The 19,342-nt window shown below is 53.0% G+C and overlaps 1 protein-coding gene across 10 annotated transcripts in view; it reads left to right on the top strand.

Moving 5' to 3' along the window:
* The window catches only part of EEFSEC (eukaryotic elongation factor, selenocysteine-tRNA specific), a 253,633-nt gene that overhangs the window by 199,644 nt on the left and 34,647 nt on the right, over positions 1-19,342 (top strand). For 3 of the 10 annotated variants that reach the window (XM_015130096.3, XM_001098682.5, XM_077993680.1), the window contains one exon: positions 4,713-4,869. The exons of 2 other annotated variants lie outside the window; for them this stretch is intronic. In XM_015130096.3, the coding sequence (XP_014985582.3) occupies positions 4,713-4,869 (157 nt within the window). Of the gene's footprint in view, positions 1-4,712; positions 4,870-14,199; positions 15,087-15,555; positions 17,622-19,342 lie in introns of those variants that run through there. 5 more of the 10 variants (XM_077993684.1, XM_077993681.1, XM_077993683.1 and 2 more) reach the window with 4 other exon arrangements.

The raw sequence follows: 19,342 nt of genomic DNA, 5'->3' as shown, positions 1-19,342 counted from the left end.
GCCCTCTTTCCCTCCTCTCCTCCTCCCTTCCAAATAACCTGGGAGGGGCTGGGGTCCCTGAACTTGGGGATTGTCTTCTGCAGTGACTTGGGGTTTCCCATAGCTGGGACTGGCAGGGATGGGGCTGCCCAGTGTCCCTGGGCCAGATTTCTAGGCCCATTTGTGTCCAGCCAGTCATGGCATGGCTCTGGTGAGCCAAAGGATGGAGAAAGTCGTCTGGGCCCATTTGCTGCTGTGGCATCTCCCGGCAGACAGAGCCTAGCCCTTCCTGCGGCAGGAAAAGCACCAGCCTCTGGATCTAGATAGTCTGAGGTGGAATGGGGCATTGCCACACTCACTACCTGCATGACTTTGAGCAAATCATTTCACTTTACTGAGCCTCCTGTTCCTGTCAGGGCTTTCCTAAAGATTAAATAACGATATGGGGACACCTCACCCATGACATGGCTGACTTTTCTCTGCTTCCCCAGCCTCCCCTCCCCTGGGGCGGCCATGCCCAGAGTGCCAGTGTCCTCTGTGGGACCGACACAAATGCAAAGATCCACCCAGCTGCTGTGAAATGACAGTGTGGGGCCACTAGCAGGCAGTCTTGCCAGCACTCTCGAGACCACACGGGGTTCCTGACTGTGCAGACGTCCAGCTCCTGCCCTCACAGTGCCTCCCCCAACAAATGGAATTGCAGACACAGAAGTTCGCAGGAGAGTATGCTTCACCCACTCAGCACTATTGTGTCTTCTAGCCAAGCCATAAAACAAGAGAGCAGGAGCGACAGAGACACTCCCTTTGAACTTGAAATCCTTTCTAAACTGCCACTCCAGCCCCAGAGGCCCTCCTCAGAAGGTCAGAAAAAGCCCACTCACTCCTTACCTTATCCCGGATGCTTAAAACAATATTGTGGGAATGTAGGTCAGTGAACCGAGCTGCACCACACACCAGCAGGATTCCGGGGGCCAACCAGCCTGTGCACTGGCCCACTAGGTCAGATGAGAACATAAACAAGGAACGCTTGGAGCCCTCAGCTTCCCCTGGCCCTAGTCTTTTGTTTATGTAGCACTTAAACTAACTTTGGGGTCGTCTCTGTCTGGCATGAAAGCCCTGGAGCTTTTTGAAGTTCCCCTGAAGTTAATAAAATTAGTCTGCCCTCATTGCAAGACCCTGGCTTGGGGAAAGATGGATCCTCTGCTGTCTTTGTGGCATTTAGCTTTTTAAAGTTAATATTTTATAACCAAAAGAAAGGAGGGGGCAGGGGAGAAGATGTAGTAAACGTCTTCTGGAAGGCTAATAGGTAGCATGCCTGCCATCCCAGGCTCTGATTACCCTGGAGCCAGGCCTCTAGGCCCACTGGGAGGCTGAGCAGTGGGCCTGCTGTGTTTAGCATGAGGGAACCAGCACTGGGGACTGTCACTGTGCCAGCACAGTGATCTGTCACTGTGTTCTCCCAGGTAGACAGGAGGAAACTAGCCCAGGCTGGGCTATTGGCTCACTCTCAGATGAATCGTGTCTCCCAAGGACATATCCTTGGGATAGCCACTTGAGTAATGTATTTCTACCCCCCGGCGTCTTCTTCTTGATGTCATGCATGGGACTAGTGCAGTTGGCCTCCTCACACTCAGTGAGCGCCCATTCACCAAGCCTGTGGTGGGTCGGGGCCACGTGAGGTACATGGAACCCTTTCCCCGCAGAACTCCCAGTCTGAGGAGGGAGACAGACAGGTCAGCTGTCAGGGATAAGACATAGTGGCCAGGCTCTCAGAACAGAGGGGTCTTGGCCTCAGTCCTGGGGGCCAAGGGGAGAGGAGGTGCCTGCAATGTCGGGAAGCTGTCTGAAGGAGGAAATGCCCAAGGTGGGCCTTAGGTGGGAGTAGAGTCCCCAGTGGACAAGCTGGGACTAGCATTACAGGAGCGCCACACAGGCAGGGAGGGAGGCGTAACAGAGGGATATGAGGACCGGGGGGTGATAAATACGTCCATTAGCTTGATCATGATGATGGTTTCACAGGCATGTATATGTATACACAAATTTAGACTTATCCAATTATTTACTTTTAATATGTTCATGTTATTGTATATCAGTTATAGCTGAATGAAGCTGTTAAAAAAAAAAAAAGCCTACAGGCATGAGTGAGCCTTGCAAATGTACCAACAACTACAGCCATGTATTCTTTCAACATTTACTCACACATTCAAGGAATAGATAGTAAGCGCCTGTTTCATGTGCAGGGAAGGTAGCTGTGAAGGAGAGGGACATATTTCTGCCTGGAGCTTGTGCTCTGGTTGGAAGCAATAAACAAGTAAACAGATAAGATCAATGGCATAACGTCAGGTGGCGATCTGTGCTCTGAAGAGAGACAGGGCAGGATGAAGATTGGAGAGGAGTGGGGGCTGGAGTATAGGAAGAGGGAGCCGTGGGCCACAGAGGATGCTGTAGGCACCAGGCCTTGATTTGAGCCTGCTCTGGGCCGGGTGCTGCTGGGCACCAGGGGCTGCACAGAGATGAGGCACTCATAGGATCTGTCGCTGAGAAGTGCAAAGGCTGTGGGCTGTGGGGTGGAGGGAGAATTCTGTTATGTTCCTCTAGCACATGTGATTGTTCACAGCTACAGGCCTGTTTCATGGTAGGCTCTTGTAGGAGTAAAACAAGAACGTTAATATCGACTTATTGAGAACTTTCTGCTCTGCTAAGGACACCTGCCTGTATTATCCCTTTGGTCCTGGTGGGGCCTCTTACAAGCTGTTTCTCTGAGAAAGTTGTAAGCTCTTAGTCCAGGGACTGTGCCTTTTTTGTTTCTTGGCCACTGCAATGCTGGAGGGCAGGTCTTATATCTCAGTCAGATGTAACCCCAGGGCCTAGCTATGCAGAGGCCCGAGTAGTAGCTCTCTGGGGTGACCACAATGCATGAGAACCAATGAAAGCTGCCTGGGTGGGGACGAGGGGTTGCAATTGTCACCCTTGCTAGACCGGAGGCCATCAAAGGAAAATGTTCTGTCTTTGGAGATGTCAGGAGAGGATGGGAGGTCCGACTGGTGTGGGTAGAAGAAATGCACTTCTTGGTTTGTTTTTACATTTTTAAATTCTATTAATTTATTTGTGAATAGGTGATGCATTCATGTATTTCAGTAGCCAAAGATAGAAAAGGTATATGGTGAAAAGTCCCCAGGCACCCTGCTCCCTTTCCTGGAGACATCAGTTTCTCCTGATTACTTCTGTGTATGCACCCCTGCCCTGCCCCCATCCATACACAGCCTGCAACATGCCCTATGCCTCGAACTCTGCTTTTTAACGTGAAACACAATACTCTAGGAGTTTTTGTATCTGTCCGTACATGCTGCCTGCTCTTCTCTGTGGTCACATCATCACCTCTGGAGGCTGTGCTCCACTTGTTGAACTCAGGCTGGACTTCTAAGTCATTGTCAACTTTTGCTGCTGTAAACACTGCTGCAGTGAGTGACCTTGGGTGGATCTCCTATCCTGACATCTTCTCCAGCAAGCACATCAGTGGGTTGCATTCCTAGAAGTGAAATTGATGGTGCAGATTGTATGTGCATTGCTCATTTCCATAGCAGCTGTCAGACTGGTGGGCTTTTCTTATCATGGGGCCCAAGTTTGCTACTGGAGGCAGGATCTACAGAGCAGGGGTGGGGTGAGGAGCTGGGCAGGGCAGGCAAGGCCACCTGGCCATGCTGCCATCCCAAAAGCGGTACCTGGGCTGGAGCTGCCAGAGACTCAGAAGGGAGGGAGTGACACTACCAGTTGCTGATCGAGCCTCTGGGGAGAAGGTTCAGGATGAACATAGCTCATGGTGAAATCAGGGCTACACCAAGCTGACATTTTCCACAGACATGTGTGTCCCTCCTCTCAGCCTGGGCACCCACAAAGTGACAGCAGTGGCCAACGTGGCCAGCAGGAGATACGAGCTCTGCAAAGGCCTGGCCATGGCCAACAGGGGCTAGGGGAAACAAGCAATTCTGCCTGAACTGAGGGAGGGTGTCATGGAGGAAAGGAGGTAGGCCTGTGGAGGAAAAGTGGGCCAGGCCAAGACGGGCTTCCACGCACAGCTAGAGTGAGCAAAAGTAAAGCCTCGGGCCAACGTGCATAGGGGTGTGTGCAGCGGGTGGGAGACAAAGGCCAGGCTTTCCAGGGCTCCTGTGGGAGGGGAAACTGGAATGAGGAGGCCAGTTCTAGAAGGCCTCGGATGCAGGCTCAGGAGTGGCCTGGGTGACTGTGACAGCTTCAAGGAGAGTGCTGCTGGCTATCTAGGCAGGTGCCCTGGGGACAGGCTGGGTCATTGTGGCCCCCTGGGGGTGGGGGGGCCTGCAACAGGGGCTTGAATTCAAAGCTACTTCTACCCCCTGTGCTCTGTGACCTTGGATAGATGACAGAACTGTGCCATGCCTCCATTTCCTCATCTGTAAAGTGCCGCCACAGAGCTGCTGTGGGGACTGAGGTGCTCTCTGTGGAAAGTGCTCACAGCGTGCCAGTTTTGAAGGGCCCATTGTTACAGTGGCAGTTGTCAGTCCCAGGTTTCTGCCCTGCTCCCATGCATTTCGTTATCTGTTAGGTGGGCTCATTGCCCTGCTACCCCCAGGGTTCCTAGAGCAGGCAGCAGCCAGCCATGCCCAGGGCCCGGGAGAGCTGGGGCTAGGCACACAGTCACAGCTCTTTCAGTGTGCACCACTAACGCCCTCTGTCTGTGGCTGGGTGTGTGGGGACAGGCGATGGATGACTACAGTGTGATCGGCCGCTCCCTGTTTAAAAAGGAGACCAACATCCAGCTCTTCGTGGGGCTCAAGGTGCACCTGTCCACTGGAGAACTGGGCATCATCGACAGTGCCTTCGGCCAGAGCGGCAAGTTCAAGATCCACATCCCAGGTAAGTGCAGCCACTTCCTCCCAGTTTAGGGACACCGTGCGGGGCACAGAGAGATGGCAGAGGCAGTGCCAAGGCGGCGCTCCTCGGCTCAGGTTCCTAATCCTGCCTTTACCGAGACACGGGGTGACTTGGCCTGCATGGCGGCATGGCCTCTGGCTGGGAAGCCAGTATGGGTTCTGAGAAGAGCCTGGATGTGGAGTGAAGATCTGGTCTGAGCAGGGTCAAGATTGGAGTCTGAGTTCCCACTGCACCATTTACCATCTGAGGGGGACTTGGGCCTGCTCCTCGGTTTCTCTGTGGAGGCAGGAATAAGACTGAGCTTACAGGCAGTTTGGAGGAGAGCAGTTGAGGGAGACCGCTGGGGGCCTAGCATACCATCCTGGCACCTGGTAGGGTTTCCAGGGATGTGAATTGTCACCCTCCTTTGCCCAGCACAGACCCCCAGACTCAGCACTGCCCACTGAGTTTGTGCTGGGGCCTGTCCACGGGCTGGGTCAGAGGGTGTGTGTTTGCTGCTGGAGAGCCCTTGGATTTTGTCAGTGAACTCATCCTTCAATCACTTGTGCATTTATTCAGCCTACAATGCATCGTGTTCTTCTGAGTCACAGGCATTGTGCTTGGTGCTGGGGATATGGAGCTTACAGTTGTAGGAAGGTACAAACAATAAACATACTAAAGAAATCCCTGTCAGATGGCAGTAGGCACCGCGTAGAAAGATAAAGCAGGGATGGGATGGAATTGCTGAGCATGCTGCTTTGGATAGGGTGATCAGGGAAGGACAGAGGGAGGGAAGGAGCCACATGGGTAGTCAGGGAGAGCATGCCACAGAAAGGGGGAAGTGAAGGCAAAGGCCCTGGGGTGACAGTGAGCTCCAAGTGCATTTGCAGGTCAGTTGTTTGGCAGAAGTGCACTGAGCAGAGAGGTGTGCAGGACACAGGCCAGGGCTCATACTGTGCACCGGGAGCCATGGGAAGGACGGAAGCCTGTGTTCCTACGAATGCGCCATGAGCCACTACCTTTTTTTTAGAGACAGTCTCACTCTGTCTCTGGAATAGAATGCAGTGATGCAATCAAGGCTCACTAAAGCCTTGACCTCCCAGTCTCAAACCATCCTCCTGCTTCAGCCTCCTGAATAGCTGGGACTCAGTTGTGTGCCACCACCCCCAGCTCCCCACTATCCTTTATCCCCTATACAATTGTACCAGATACAACTAACCCAGTACAATTCTGTTGTATTTCATAATACAGTAAAAATTACGAAAATTTTCAAACATACAGCAAAGTTGAAGAATTTTACGGGGAACACCTTTACCCACTCCTGATTTTATATTGACATGTTACTGTCCTCTACATAACTCCAGGGCTCAAGGTTGATCCTGTGAGGATGGAAAGCCATGGGGAGGTTTGGATCAGGGGAGCAACCAAGGTTGGTTTATGGCATTTTGTGTCAGATCTCCTAGAGAGAAGGTAGTGCCGTGGCTCCCGCTGGAAAACAGAGACCCGAGCTGCCTCGGTGCTCACAGGTGGCATGATCACCCTTCCCTCTCCTGACAGCCTTGCCAGGGAACCCTTTCCTTCCAAAATCCTTCCACTGCCCAAAGATAGCATCTGCCTTCTCATGAGTGAGGACAGTGGTCACAGAGGCTGTGCTTCTCCAGGGCACTTTACTCCCTGTTTGCAGCCCCTAAGGCCTCTGTCAAGGTGGGGCTGGGGCAGGGGAGGCAGAGGTACCCAGCCATGGGAGGCCTCCAGCGGTGAAGCTCTAAAATTCTGTCCTGTCCTCCCCACTGCTCCACAGTGGCTGTGCGTTCTCACCTCAGCCAAACAGGAGTCTTTGTGCATCCCTTCAGTTTGGTTGTGGGTTGTCCTCAGAAACTGGAGCCCACAGGGCCCCTCTCTGGACTCCAGGGCGCATGCAGGGGGCATGAGCCAGACAGGCCAGCATCCAGACCTCAGTCCCCGAAGGCCTCGTGTCTGCCCCGGCTATTGTGAGCTTTCTGGGAGGGAGGGATCCCGGGATTCCTTCAGCTGGGTCGGGAGCCATACTGCAGAGCACTCATCCTTCCCCTAAACAGCTCTGAGGCCCTGCTGGACCAGGCGGAGGGAAGAGCTCATGGTCTCCTCCTTTGGGGACTGCTAGGATCATGCTGACCTCCCCTGAGCTCTCTTCCTGTAGGCCAAGGCAAAGTAAGAGCTGGGGTATTCCCAGGGCAGGCAAGAACCAAGAGTCGTCTTGTTTGGGGTGCTGGGGTGGGAGTGAAGGGAGCCTCTTGGGGTGCTGGGGTGGGAATGGAGGGAGCCTCTCGGGGTGCTGGGGTGGGAGTGGAGGGAGCCTCTTGGGGTGCTGGGGTGGGAGTGGAGGGAGCCTCTCGGGGTGCTGGGGTGGGAATGGAGGGAGGAGGGGTGTAGGGGCACTGCCTCAGTCCACTGTAGTTCACATTCCTTCATCAGGTCAATGTTGACGTTTTAGTCTGCCTGCTTCCTGTTTGTGACTTTTAAGCTTTTTATTAAATATCACTGGTCAGATTCCTCCATCCCACCCACCACCTTCCATCCCTCCCACCCCCACTCCCTGCTGATTCCTCCCTTTTAACCTTTTTGAAGTGCCTTAATTGTGAAAGAATCTTCAGGAAGCCTGAGCCATCCAGTGCCAGGTGAAGGGAGAGAGAGTGCATTGCTAGCTGTAGCCTGGACATGCAGGGTGGGGAAGCCCGGGTTTTGGTGCCAGGCAAGGTAAGGCTCCCGGCCTACAGTTCGTGGAGAGGGCTGGGTTCAAATGCACCTCATGGGCCTCACTGCCAGCTCTACAGGGCATCCAGGCTGGGAAAGGCAGAATGAAGAGTCCCCTGAGTTTCCTCCCATCAGTCTCTCACCTTGGGTTGCAAGGTCAGATGCCAGCAAGGCCAAGCAGGTGTTGAAGAGGCCAGGTGGCAAGTGATAGGGAGTGGTGGGGACTGTGGTGACCTGGAGAGCTGCTGTGTGGGTCCTGCCAACTCTTCACTACATGGGAATGTAGGCCTGGGGTCTCATTTTATCTAATTTTATTTTTATGTAATATCTCCTGATTAAAAACTACAACTGTCTGTACTAAGCAAAGCATGCCTTTGGCCTGGTTTGACCCCTAGCGACTCATAACTCCTGTTTGAATTTTAGAAAGGACACTTGGCCCTCAGGTTCACGAGGTGAAGCCGAACCATAATATGCAAACAGTATGTTTTAAGGAGCCACAGACTCTTGCCTCAGAGACAAGGGTCCTGACGCTAGGGCTGTTGACTCCCAGAATGTACTATGGGAAATCAGAGGGCTGGGGAACGGCCCCATCCTTCCTGATACCCAAGGAGCCTTCCCAGAGAGTCCTGGGGGATCTCAAGATTGGAAAGCCCCATATTTACAAAACATCTTCCTTCAAAGACCTTGCCATTTGCAGAATTGTACTTCCTGGGAGGATAGAAGGCCTAGCAAGATGCCAGTAGGAGCCTACTGGGGAGTTGTGCTGGTGGAGAGAGAATAGTTGGAGGAAGGAGCTGGACATGGAGGAGGTTCCTGTCCATGTCATAGCATCACTTGTAAATCCCAAGGGTCGCAGGGTGGAGTGGGTCTTGTTATCTCCATCTCACAGGTGGGAGCCGGGTAGCGGAGAGCCTGAGGGCTTTGCCCACGGTCAGTCTGTGTCACCCCGCCCCTCTCCATCAGCTCTGTTCATGCCCCTAGAGAGCGGTCATGTCTTCAAAGAGTTTGGAGCTGGGAGGCCCGTGTGGTGCTTGGAGAAGCACTGTGCTTGGGAGGCTACGCTCCCAAAGCTCATCTTGGCAAGCCATCTGTCCCATTGCTGCCACCCTCCCCTCTGCCTCAGTGTGCCAGGCATCAGCACTCACTCACAGAGGCAGGCTGGATAGGGGGTGGGACAACAGCTTCCACAGCCCCTCCTGTTCCCACTTTGCAGGGAGAAAAGAACACCTCAATGACTCCCAACTAGAGAAGAATCATGTGAGAAGCTGAATAGACAGACTTGTTCCTAATGACAGCTCTGAGTCACTGGGCATTTACTCCAGGACAGGAAAGGGTACACATGTGCCCATGATCTTATCTCCTGAAACAATGCTCTGTAAATCTAAAATCTCCCAGGGCTGTTGTTTTGTGTACCTGCCAAGATGTGGCAAGCTTTTTGAATGGCCCAAATTCATGATAGGTGGCCCCTCTCCCACAGGGTGCTCCTGAACCAGCTGATTTGAGACAGTTCATGTGTGTGTCTGCTTTAGCACTGGGGGCACGTGGAGCTTAAAGCCTTGTTACTGGAAAGCCCCAGGCCCCTATCACCACTCGCGTGCACGTGTGTCACTGATTCTCACCAGGTAACCACTGACCATGGAACAGAGCTGCAAGTGCTTACCTCATACTAGCCAGAGAGCCATGATTGAGAACATAGCCCACTCAAGGCCACAACCGTGGCCTCATCCTAGCAGTGGGTGCTGCCCATGTGCCAGGAGCTCAAAAGTGTGCTCACGTCTCAGGCACTTGGTCTTGTGAGTAGCTGGAATTCTCATTCAAACCCTAAAATAGAGATCTTACTTTCGGTGATCTTTAATAACCTTTTGATTATTACAAATCACAAATTAATGTATTCCAGATGAGAAAAAGAAAAAAAATTTGGAGAACTATACTTACAGGTAAGACCCCAGAAGGAGCTTCTGTTTACTGATTATCAGGGGGAGCCAGCACTCAGGAGGAGGAGAAACAGTAAGCCCCCAAAATGTGGGCTATGATGTCTACATGGCAGTCAGGCTGCCCATGGTACAGCTAAGGAGACTGGGGCTGGCAGGATGGGCAGTGCAGTTGTTGGTGTTCCCATTGCAACAAGCGCCGCGTTTCACTGCACAAGCAGACCATTTCAAACCGCTCTGCTGTGTGCCAGGGTGAGGATAGTCTGTGCCCAGTGAGGTGTGAAGCCACAGAGGTGGGCACTCAGCGCAAGAAAGCCAGAACAAAGCAGACACGTGGGCAAAGGTAGCAAACATCCGCACTGAGATTTGAACCCAGAGCACCTCAACTACTCTGCTCGAGACTTCCCACACCATGGTGCCTTATAGGCAAGGCTAGGGGTGAGGCACTGAAGTGCAGCTCCCTTCCTCAGGGTGTGTGGGAGAAGGGAAGGGTTGGTCATTCAGCTCAGTGGGCCCTTGGACAGAGGGCCTGAAATGACTACTGTGTGGCCCCTGGGGAGAGGAAGTCAGGAAAGCCACTGCTGCTCACCTCTGAAGGGGGTCCTGAGGAGGGCTCCTGGGCCATCCTGCCTCCAGCGCTGCCCCTGTACCCACCCCCAGGGCTGCAGGGGCTATGACTGAATTATGCCCATCAGTGTGCCATGCAGAAGGGGATGGATTTACATGGGATAGGAAGTGTTGCTTGCATGAATGAATAAATGAAGGAGTTTGGTGGAATAGACTGGACTGGAATGAACAAATGAAGTACCCAGGCTCACGAGGGCCACTCAGCTCTGTTTTCTGCAGCCTCACAGTGGAGGCCAAACAGCCTGGTGCTTTATGTGCCACAGGCTTCCCCAGAACCTCAGCAATGAGGGCAGATACCAATCTCATCAGACTCCCTCAAAAGCTGCTGCCTAGGAACAGAGCTTGGGGGAGGGCTCGAGTTTCCTGGTCTTTAAAACAAGGGGACCAGGCACAGTGGCTCACCTCTGTAATCTCAGCACTCTGGGAGGCCGAGGCAAGAGAATTGCTTGAAGCCAGAAGTTTAAGACCAGCCTGGGCAGCAAAGCGAGACCCCATCCCTACAAAAAAGTAAATAAATTAATCAATCCAGGGTTTGCCGGTCGATTTAGCTCGGCAAACCTAGTTGAGACTTAGGGCTCAGGCTGGGGATACTGAGATCCTTCTCAGAGTCCTGTCCCAGGGTGCTTTCCCTGTGGGACAGGCAGAGACATGAGCAGCCATTCGCAGTGAGCATGGCAAGTGGCCACTGGGACATGTGGCCGAGAATGGGGGAAAGTGGCCATCCTGAGGGGAGAGCCAGAGCAAGCTTCCTGGAAGAGAAGCCTTCTGAGCAGAAGGGCGAGCAGTGAGCAGAAGGCTGTATAGAGAGCTAGAATCAGATGTGTGATTTCGCTAGAACCCTGTGGCCAGTGGTCGGTCCAGCCTCATGACCAGGGTCAGGAAAAGGCCAGGACAGTGGAAAGGCCATGGTATGGGGAGTCAGGAACCTGGCCCTGGTACCTGCACTGAGCTCCAGTTCCTTCACCTATACAGTGGGCATGTGAATTCTCAGGCTGCCCCTCCAGGGCCTCTTCCAGCCTCATTCATCTCCTGCTGACTCTGCCAGTGCTCAAGTACCTCCTCTGTGGAGTGCACCTGACCCCCAGGCCCTGCAGCACTGTTGTGGGGGTGCACTGGCAGGAAGCAGGGGCTGGGAAGGCCAGGAGCACCTCCCAAACCCTGGCCCAGAGCTGCCATTTAGTCTAGCCCTCCACAGCCTGCATGGCAGCATGGCCCCATCCCACAGGAGAGGAAACAGGCCGTTTGCTCACAGCTACACTGTTAGTAAGTGAATGGGCCAAGAGTTCTCTGTCTGCCCCAGGGAGACCAAGCAGAGGGGTCAGCAGGAGTAAGTGGGCACAGCATACCTGCTGTTGAGGGCAGTGCCAGCCCTGCCAGCTGGCTCTGCTCTCTTAGCCCTGCAGCCCTCTCCCAGGACTCTGGGGTTCCAGCTGGTAGCCCGTGGCCCCTGTGCTGAATCAGGTGTCTCAGGGCTCAGCATGGTATCCCATCCCATCCTCCTCTGTCCCTCATCACAGTGTATTGAGCCCTCTGTGTACAGACCTGTCTAGGTACTGGAGGGGGTCAAAGGTAAAACAGCCTGAGTGGGGAGGGGGCTCCCTGAGTGATGGAGAGCTCTGGGCCAACACCCAGTGGGACAGCACTCCTGCAAACCACTCTCTGGTTTAGGAGAGGGGACGGGCCAGACGAGGCCAGGGTTGCAGGGGCCTCTGGGCCAGTTACCTGGAGGGTCTCCTGGGGCATCCCAGGCTCCCTTCTGATTGGGACCAGCCACTTTCCACTCTGCGCTTCAACTTCTTCAGTGCTAACCCAGAGCTAGTCATTCTGATTTCCAGGAAGGCTGAAAATGTAATCATAGAATCCCTGGAGAGGACTGCCTATAGTATCTGACTTGTGGCAGGGGCTCCCTAAGTGGTGGCTGGAATTGTTCTGTGTGCACCCACCCCTCACCTGTCGGCCCTTCCTCTTGGTGGGGTAGCTCACATATCCACTGAGGGCCCCACGTTATTCTCCCACCCATGCACTGTCCCCACCACAGAGCACTGGGGAACGATGCCTGTAGGAGCGCAAGTGCTGCATTCACGCCAGGCTGCTTCACGGGAGATTAACCAGCCACCTTTCAAGCAGGGATTGGCTGTGCCACCAGGACCCCTCCAATTTATTGACCCTGGAAAGCACTTTACATTTGGTCAAAAACAAGAATTATACCTTTCCCTCCTGATTGAAAACAGAAGCCAAATTGTAGAGGCATCCCCCAGATGCCCCGCTTTGCCTGAGCTGGTGGATGGCCAACGTCTCTCCTGGGACCAGTACAAAGCAGAGCAGCAAGTGCTTCAGCTCAGCCCAGAAACTGACGCACCTCTCTGCTGACCAGGCAACAGATCGTCAGGGGCTCTCAGATCCAGGTTCACGAGGTGGCAGATTTGTCAGGGCCTAAGTCCCAGAAGCTCTATTTGCTAGAAATATGGGTCATTTAGTGTGGACTGGGCCGGGCCTGCAGGAGTTGGGGACACACCCCTTCAGTGGTTTTGGGGGACCAGTGTGTTGGTGAGGTCCCAGAAGTAACTCTAGGAATAGAAACTCTGGTTCTAAGAAATGGCCAGGGACATTGGTCCATCCATATGGGCTGGCAACCAGAAGGAATGGAATTGGCCTGGGTGACTTGTAGCATGAGGGCCTATAGCCATCCCGGGGGTAGCAGGCAGGGCCTGAAGCTGAGACAATGTCAGCAGTACAACCAGCTGCTGCCCCTGAGCCCATGCCCTGTGCCAGGCAGCACACCCTTGTGTAGTCTGACTACTCAATCCTGCCAGCAACCCAGGGAAGCCAGGCTGTCATCACCCCAGTTCTGCAGAGAAGAAAATCAGACCAACCCCAGTGCCCTGGCAGCCAGCCTGAGGGCACAGAGGAGGAGGAGGAGCTGGGGTCCTGATTTTCAAGGTCAGAGACAGGAGGGCTCTGGCCTCGCACAGTCACCCTGACTTTAGCTAACTCTTCTTTACCAAGCACCGACTCTTGTGTGTGGCAAGTGTTTTCCCGGTATCAGACGTAGTGTTAGGTTCTGGGCACATGGCTCAAACAAGACACAGTCCCTGCACCCTGGCAATTCACAGCTGATCACTCCTCTGTTCAACAGTGTGCTTTTGAGCCCCTGTTATATGTCATCCTTGTGTTGGGTTCTAGAAAGACCACAGTGAGCCACAGCCCACATGACCCCTGTGCTCATGGGGCTGTTGGGTTGGTGTACTAGTCAACTTGGGCTGTCGTAACAGAATACCACAGACGGGGTGGCTTAAACAATAGGCATTCATTTCCTGTCAGTTCTGGAGCCTGGAAGTCCAAGATCAAGGTGTCTGCAGGGTGGGTTTCTCCTGCAGCTTCTCTCTTGGCTTGCAGGTGGCTGCCTTCTCCCTATGTCCTCACATGGCTGTCCCTCTGTGCGTGTCTGTGTCCTAATCTGTATTTTGGAGGACATCAGTCAGATTGGTTTAGAACCCAACCTAAAGATCTCATTTCATCTTAATTACACCTTTAAAAGCCCTGCCTCCAGATACAGTCCCATTCCAAGGTCTGGGGGTTAGGATTCCAGTGTATAAATTTGAAGGGACACAGTTCAGCCTGTAACAATTAGGACACTGGCACTGGCAGACTCTCCTGAGCATTTGTGTATTGGCAGCCACATGCATGCTGCGCACAGAAGGTGCACAATGTCATGAGATCTTACAGTAGGACCCCAACCAAGTCTGGGCTTGGGAAGGCTTCCCTCGGAAGTGGCATTGCACTGGAGTCTGAGAATGAGTTGGAGTCTCAGTGCCCCTGGAGGTGAGGGTGCCACAGCGGTGCTGCTCAGGCTATTCCTGCTGGCCCTGAGTATCACCTCCACATTGAACCAGCCACCTGCTGTGTGGACTCCTGTGCCTATAAGCAAGAGCCACATCCTGTTTCCACAAGGCCTACCTCAGGGATGCCATGAGACTGCAACATTACTGCACCCATCCTTAGGCTGCCAATTATGGACTTATGCCCCCCTCTCACCTTACAGGGAGGGAGACAGCCTTGAAACCAGACCCAGAGATGAGTGAAGCACCACAGTTGGTGCTGTGGCCCCATTGCCTGCCTGGCCATATCACTAGCTCCATCAGGCCTCTAAAGAAACCAGCTCTACAATAAAACTGCCTTTTCCTGTCACCCATTTCATCTGGAATGCCAAGCAGCTCTGCACTGGTGACACGTGCTGACTCCAGCTCAGGCTAGGGCTCTGCTGAAAAGCTGCCTCCTGCAATCACTTGCCTAATGATTCTTCCTCCCACCACCCACTGGGAGAGCTGTGCCTCAGGACTTCCACGGAGCCAGCCACATAGCCTGATGCCCTTGGGCTGGACCAGGATGGTGTTGCCACAGCGTAGATCCTGGGTATAGCCCCTTGCACAAGATCAGCTGGAGCATGTCCTGTCTCCAGCTGCAGTTGGTCATAGCAAATGGCGGTTGCATTTGGCACAGAAGTACAGTCCACAGGCCAGGTGCGGTGCCTCACACCTGTAATCCCCGTACTTGGGGAGGCTGAGGCAAGCGGATCACCTGAGGTCAGGAGTTGGAGACCAGACTGGCAAAACCCCATCTCTAATAAAAATTTAAAAATTAGCTGGGCATGGTGGTTACATGCCTGTAGTCCCAGCTACTTGGGAGACTGAGGCAGGAGAATCGCTTGAACCCAGGAGATGGAGGTTGCAGTGAGCAGATTGTGCCACTGCACTCTAGCCTGGGTGACAGAGCGAGACTCCATCTCCAAAAAAACAAAAAAAAACAGAACAACAAAAAAAGTACAGTCCACAACACAAACAAGAAATGAAGTTTTCTGTGTTGTTTTAAGAAAGAGGAGTTTTAAAAAACAATAAAACAACAATGACAGCTGCGCATGTTAAAATCACTCCCTGGATGTGGTAGCTCAGCCGAGAGCCTTGCTGGTCAGGGCCACTTTCCCGGAAGCTTTCTCACTGTTGCTGATCCTTCTGAAGGGCCTTTGGAGCCCTTGGTTTTCATCTGATAAAATGGGTGGGGGTGGGTAACAATCCTGTCTTGAAGGACTGTGAGGAGTAAACCAGTGTGCAAGGATGTCCAGCATGTTGCAGGCTCTGGGAGTGGGCTGCCAGCCCTTTCCCTCATCTCCCTGCACCATGTGAGCCTGACACATGCCGGAGTCCAGGCCTGAAAACTCAAGGGGCTGGGCCTGCTCAGCTCCACGCCAGTATTGCTGGGCTATAGTCATGGTGGCATTAGCACTTCTAGTTTTTCAAGAAAGCCTGGATATCTGTATTTTTACATGAAATCTTCCCATTCTCAGTTGGGCCATAGTGTGTGGTCTCTGTGTTGGCACCAGGTCCTCTTCCTCCTGCTGCAGCCTTCAAGAGGAGGCCATCACCCTGTTTCTCCCAAAGGTACTGTGAGGCTCAGAGGAGCTAGATGACTGGCCCACCAGACCCTGGAGTCCCCGATAGAAGTGGACATCACTCATGGTTCCACTTAGCTGGGAAGCTTCTGGAAACTCAGCATAGAGCAAAAGTGAAAACACATCCTGGTGCCAAAGGGACAGGACACGATGAGCCCTGAGGTTGTGGGTATTGTTATGTTCCCATAAATAACAGGCCCTCAGACAATGGGCTGTGAGGCTGTGTGTACCTCTGGGGTTTGAAATGAAGCTGGTTTTCTTATTTAAAATGTATTCTCTCCAACCACCCAGCTGTAACTAGAGGCTCTGTTTGGAGCAGATTCTGGGGCAACCCCAATAACCTGTCCTTGGGATTTCATTAGCACCACCAGCCAGCTGCCTGGAAAGTAGCCCCTGCCAGGACCAAATTAACTTTTACTGAGAGACATTGGCAGGGCTGGTATTTTGCACACTTGGCATTTTCGGCCCACACTGGGATGTGGGGAGCAGGGTACCTTCAAAGAACAAGAGCTTCGGAGGCAGCCAGACCTGTGTTGGAATCCTGGCTAGAGTGCTACCCTTTCTGAATCCCAGTTTCCTCATCGGTAAGATGGGTTATTTTGAGGACTTTCCCTCCCAACTTTTTAAATAACTTCAAACATACAGAAGAGTGGAAAGCTTATTGAGCAGTGTTGCTCCCTTGGCTTCAACAGTTGTTCCGTGTTGTCTTGTCTGCTTTGTGTGTGTGCGCCGAGCTGGCTGAGGGTTCCTCCTGGTGCTGCTGCTGTGCCTGCACCCTCAGCACATGTCCCCGAGGAACAAGGACATTCTCCTGCAGAACCACAACACAGTTACAACTGGAGAAATGTGACATTGATGCCACATTGTCTAGGATACAGTCCATTTTCAGATTCCCCAACTGTCCCAATAGTGTCTTAGGAAGTTTTCCGTGACTGGGGAGTCAGTGAAAGGTGGCACTTGTGCTCAGTGCTGTCACCAGTAGTTTTACGACACTGATATTTTTGAAGAGGCCAGGTCGGTTGTTTCCCAGTGCACTCTTTGGGTCTGTCTGATATTTCTTCATGACTGGGTTCAGACTGTGCATTTTTGGAAGGAATTCTATAGAGATGATTTCGGGGCCTTAGTGTGTCCCATCCGGATGTCTGCCCTTCATAGGCAATGCTAGGTTTGACCACTGGTGAATGGTGGTTGTTAGGAGGTTCAATGAGGTGATGAAAACAGAGCCCAGGCCCAGAGATAGCTGTGTGGAGGGAGTACAGCGGCCCACACTCACCACCCATATCATAGCTCAGCAGCTGTGCCCCATGCAGGATGCCTCTGTGGCCTGGGAGGAGGGACACCAGCAGGTCCCTTGGGAAGTTATGGTAAAGGCCCCGGTCTGACAGCCGTGAGGCAGAGCTGACTCTCTGGAGCCGGATCTAGGGCTATCCTACCCCTCTCCCATATCCCCATGGAGCTAAACCAGGGCCTGTGGAGGGAGGAGAGGAGCTGCTACTTCCCCCAAAGCCTTCTCTTTCTCCCACTCCCTGACCGCCCACCCTCTCTCCCCAGCCCAGCTCTGTTTCAGCTATTGCCCTCTCCCTGTGACCAGCATCAGACCTGAGCACAGAGGACTAGCTCTAGGCCCATCCCAGGGGGTACTGTTTGGGTGGAGATGATTACAGAAAGGAGCAAGCACTATAGTAGGGGCCCTGCAGGGCTTTGGGGAAAGAGGATGGAGTGACTCCTCCCTTCCAGAGTGAAGGTGGGAAGTTTCACTGATGCAGTGAGGCTTGAGCTTGTCTTGAAGGTGAGGAGGTTTCCCCAGGGAGAAAAGGGAGGAAAGGTGTTCAGGACAGAAGGAACAGAGTGTGCAAGGGCACAGAGGATGGAAAGAGTGGCATATTCTGGGAATATGGAATAGAAACTAATATTCATTGCTTGTTATAATGAGTAGGACATTGTTCTCAGTGTTGTACATGTTATTAACTCATTTGATGTATTTAAAATGATGGTTTTGGAGCAGTTTTTTTTAAAAGCAATGGAATTCTTTGTTTTCTCACCCAAAGTCTTACATGGAATCCAGCTGAGGCCCCCGGGAGCCTCCTTGCTGTTCACCTCAATTCCAGCCCTGAGGCTCATCCTCGGATGGGTGGGGAGGAGGGGAGGAGCAGCTTACTCCTGAAAGGCCTTGGCCTCCACATTTGTATCTGGCCCTTGTCTAGACAGGTTCCCATCGACACTGCTGACACTGGGGCTGGACCATCCTCTACAGTGGGGCTGCCCTGTGCCCTACAGGGTGTTTGTGGGTATCCCTGGCTTCTTCTCACTAGGTACAGCCTTGCCGAAGTTGCAGCAATGAAAAACTTCTCTAGATGTTCCCAAATGTCCCCTGGGGACCAAAATATCCCCCAATTGAGAACCACTGGTCTAAGCAAGTGGCAGGAGGAATTGGTAGTTGATGTGCAGGGAGGAACACAGTCAGAAAGCTCTGTCTGGCAGCTGGTTGGAGAGGGCAAGCCGAGGCCTGAGGCTGGGCAGTGGGTGCATGGGGAGGAGGGCAGAGGGGCAGGATGTACCCCAGAGCCTGTTGGGGTACAGAATGAGGAGCATGATGTCCAGAATAGATTCCACCTCAGGCCTCGTGGGCAGTCTCTGGCCAACAAGGAGGGCCTAGGCATGCCCCCAGAGTCCCAGCCCCATGGTAGGGGCCCTACAGGGCCATGGGGAAAGAGAAGACAGAGTGGCCCTGCCGGGGTCAAGGCCTGGGGGCAGTACCTCATCCATCCTGAGGCCTCTGTGTGCTTGGTGGTGGGGGGCCCTGAGCTCTGGGCCCAGCAGCCTTAAGAGGAAGGTGGCTCTGTCCAGCCACCTGGTGTGGACCAGAAGTGCAGGATCTTTACTGGTCCTTACACAGTGAATGCAACTTTTCTTTGGGAATTATTTCTCTTTGCTTAGGAATCTCTAAAACTTTCCAGATTTGCCAGTTTGTAGTTTTAGGGAAAATTTGTATTTTTCCATATGCTGTTATCCTACCTAAAGTCAGCAGAGTAAACTGATAAAACGACTAACATTTTAGGCAGTGGAAAGTGGAACTTGTGCTTGGCTAAGTACTGTCTCTCCAGAAAGTCTTGACTTAGCAAACCACCATCAATCTTAGATACCTGAGAGAAAGTTCCAGAAATCAGAGGCCAGCCCATGTTCTATCGTGGATAATATTGGCTCGGGCAACTCTGTGGATCTTGTGTCTGATACTCCATGCCCTGGACTGCCATGGCAGCTGGTCAAGGGGCCTAAAACCCTGAAGCCTTCAAAGACATGTGCCAGCAGCAGGAAACTCCCTGCCCCAAATTCCCCCATGATTTGGATTCACCACAACACTTACTATGTGTTCAGAGAGCCTTGGTCATCACAGTCACTAGGAAGGGGAGGAAAACCCCTTCCTGGCTAGGCGCTGGGGGTGCAGAGGGCCTGGGGCAGGACAGGGTACTCCAGCATGTTCTGCCACTACTACCACTGTTGCTGCTGATGTTCATTTAGCTCCTTCTATGTGCCAGACTATCTGACATGCTTTGCTGAAATCCACTACAGTGTAGAAATCCACTGTTTTGTTCCTTCAGCACCCTCTGAGGTGGGCACTATTAGTAGGTCGTAACTCACCCAAGGTCTGACAGTCAGACCACACTGCCTTTGGTGACCACAGCGCAGCAGCCCTCCCTGGGACAAACAGGTTAGGGTGAAGGGTGCGGGGCCCCTGAGT

This window comes from Macaca mulatta, chromosome 2 (assembly GCF_049350105.2).
Source record: "Macaca mulatta isolate MMU2019108-1 chromosome 2, T2T-MMU8v2.0, whole genome shotgun sequence".
NCBI lineage: Eukaryota > Metazoa > Chordata > Mammalia > Primates > Cercopithecidae > Macaca > Macaca mulatta.
Note: the sequence above shows the minus strand (reverse complement) of the source record. Positions and strands in the feature narration are given on the sequence as shown.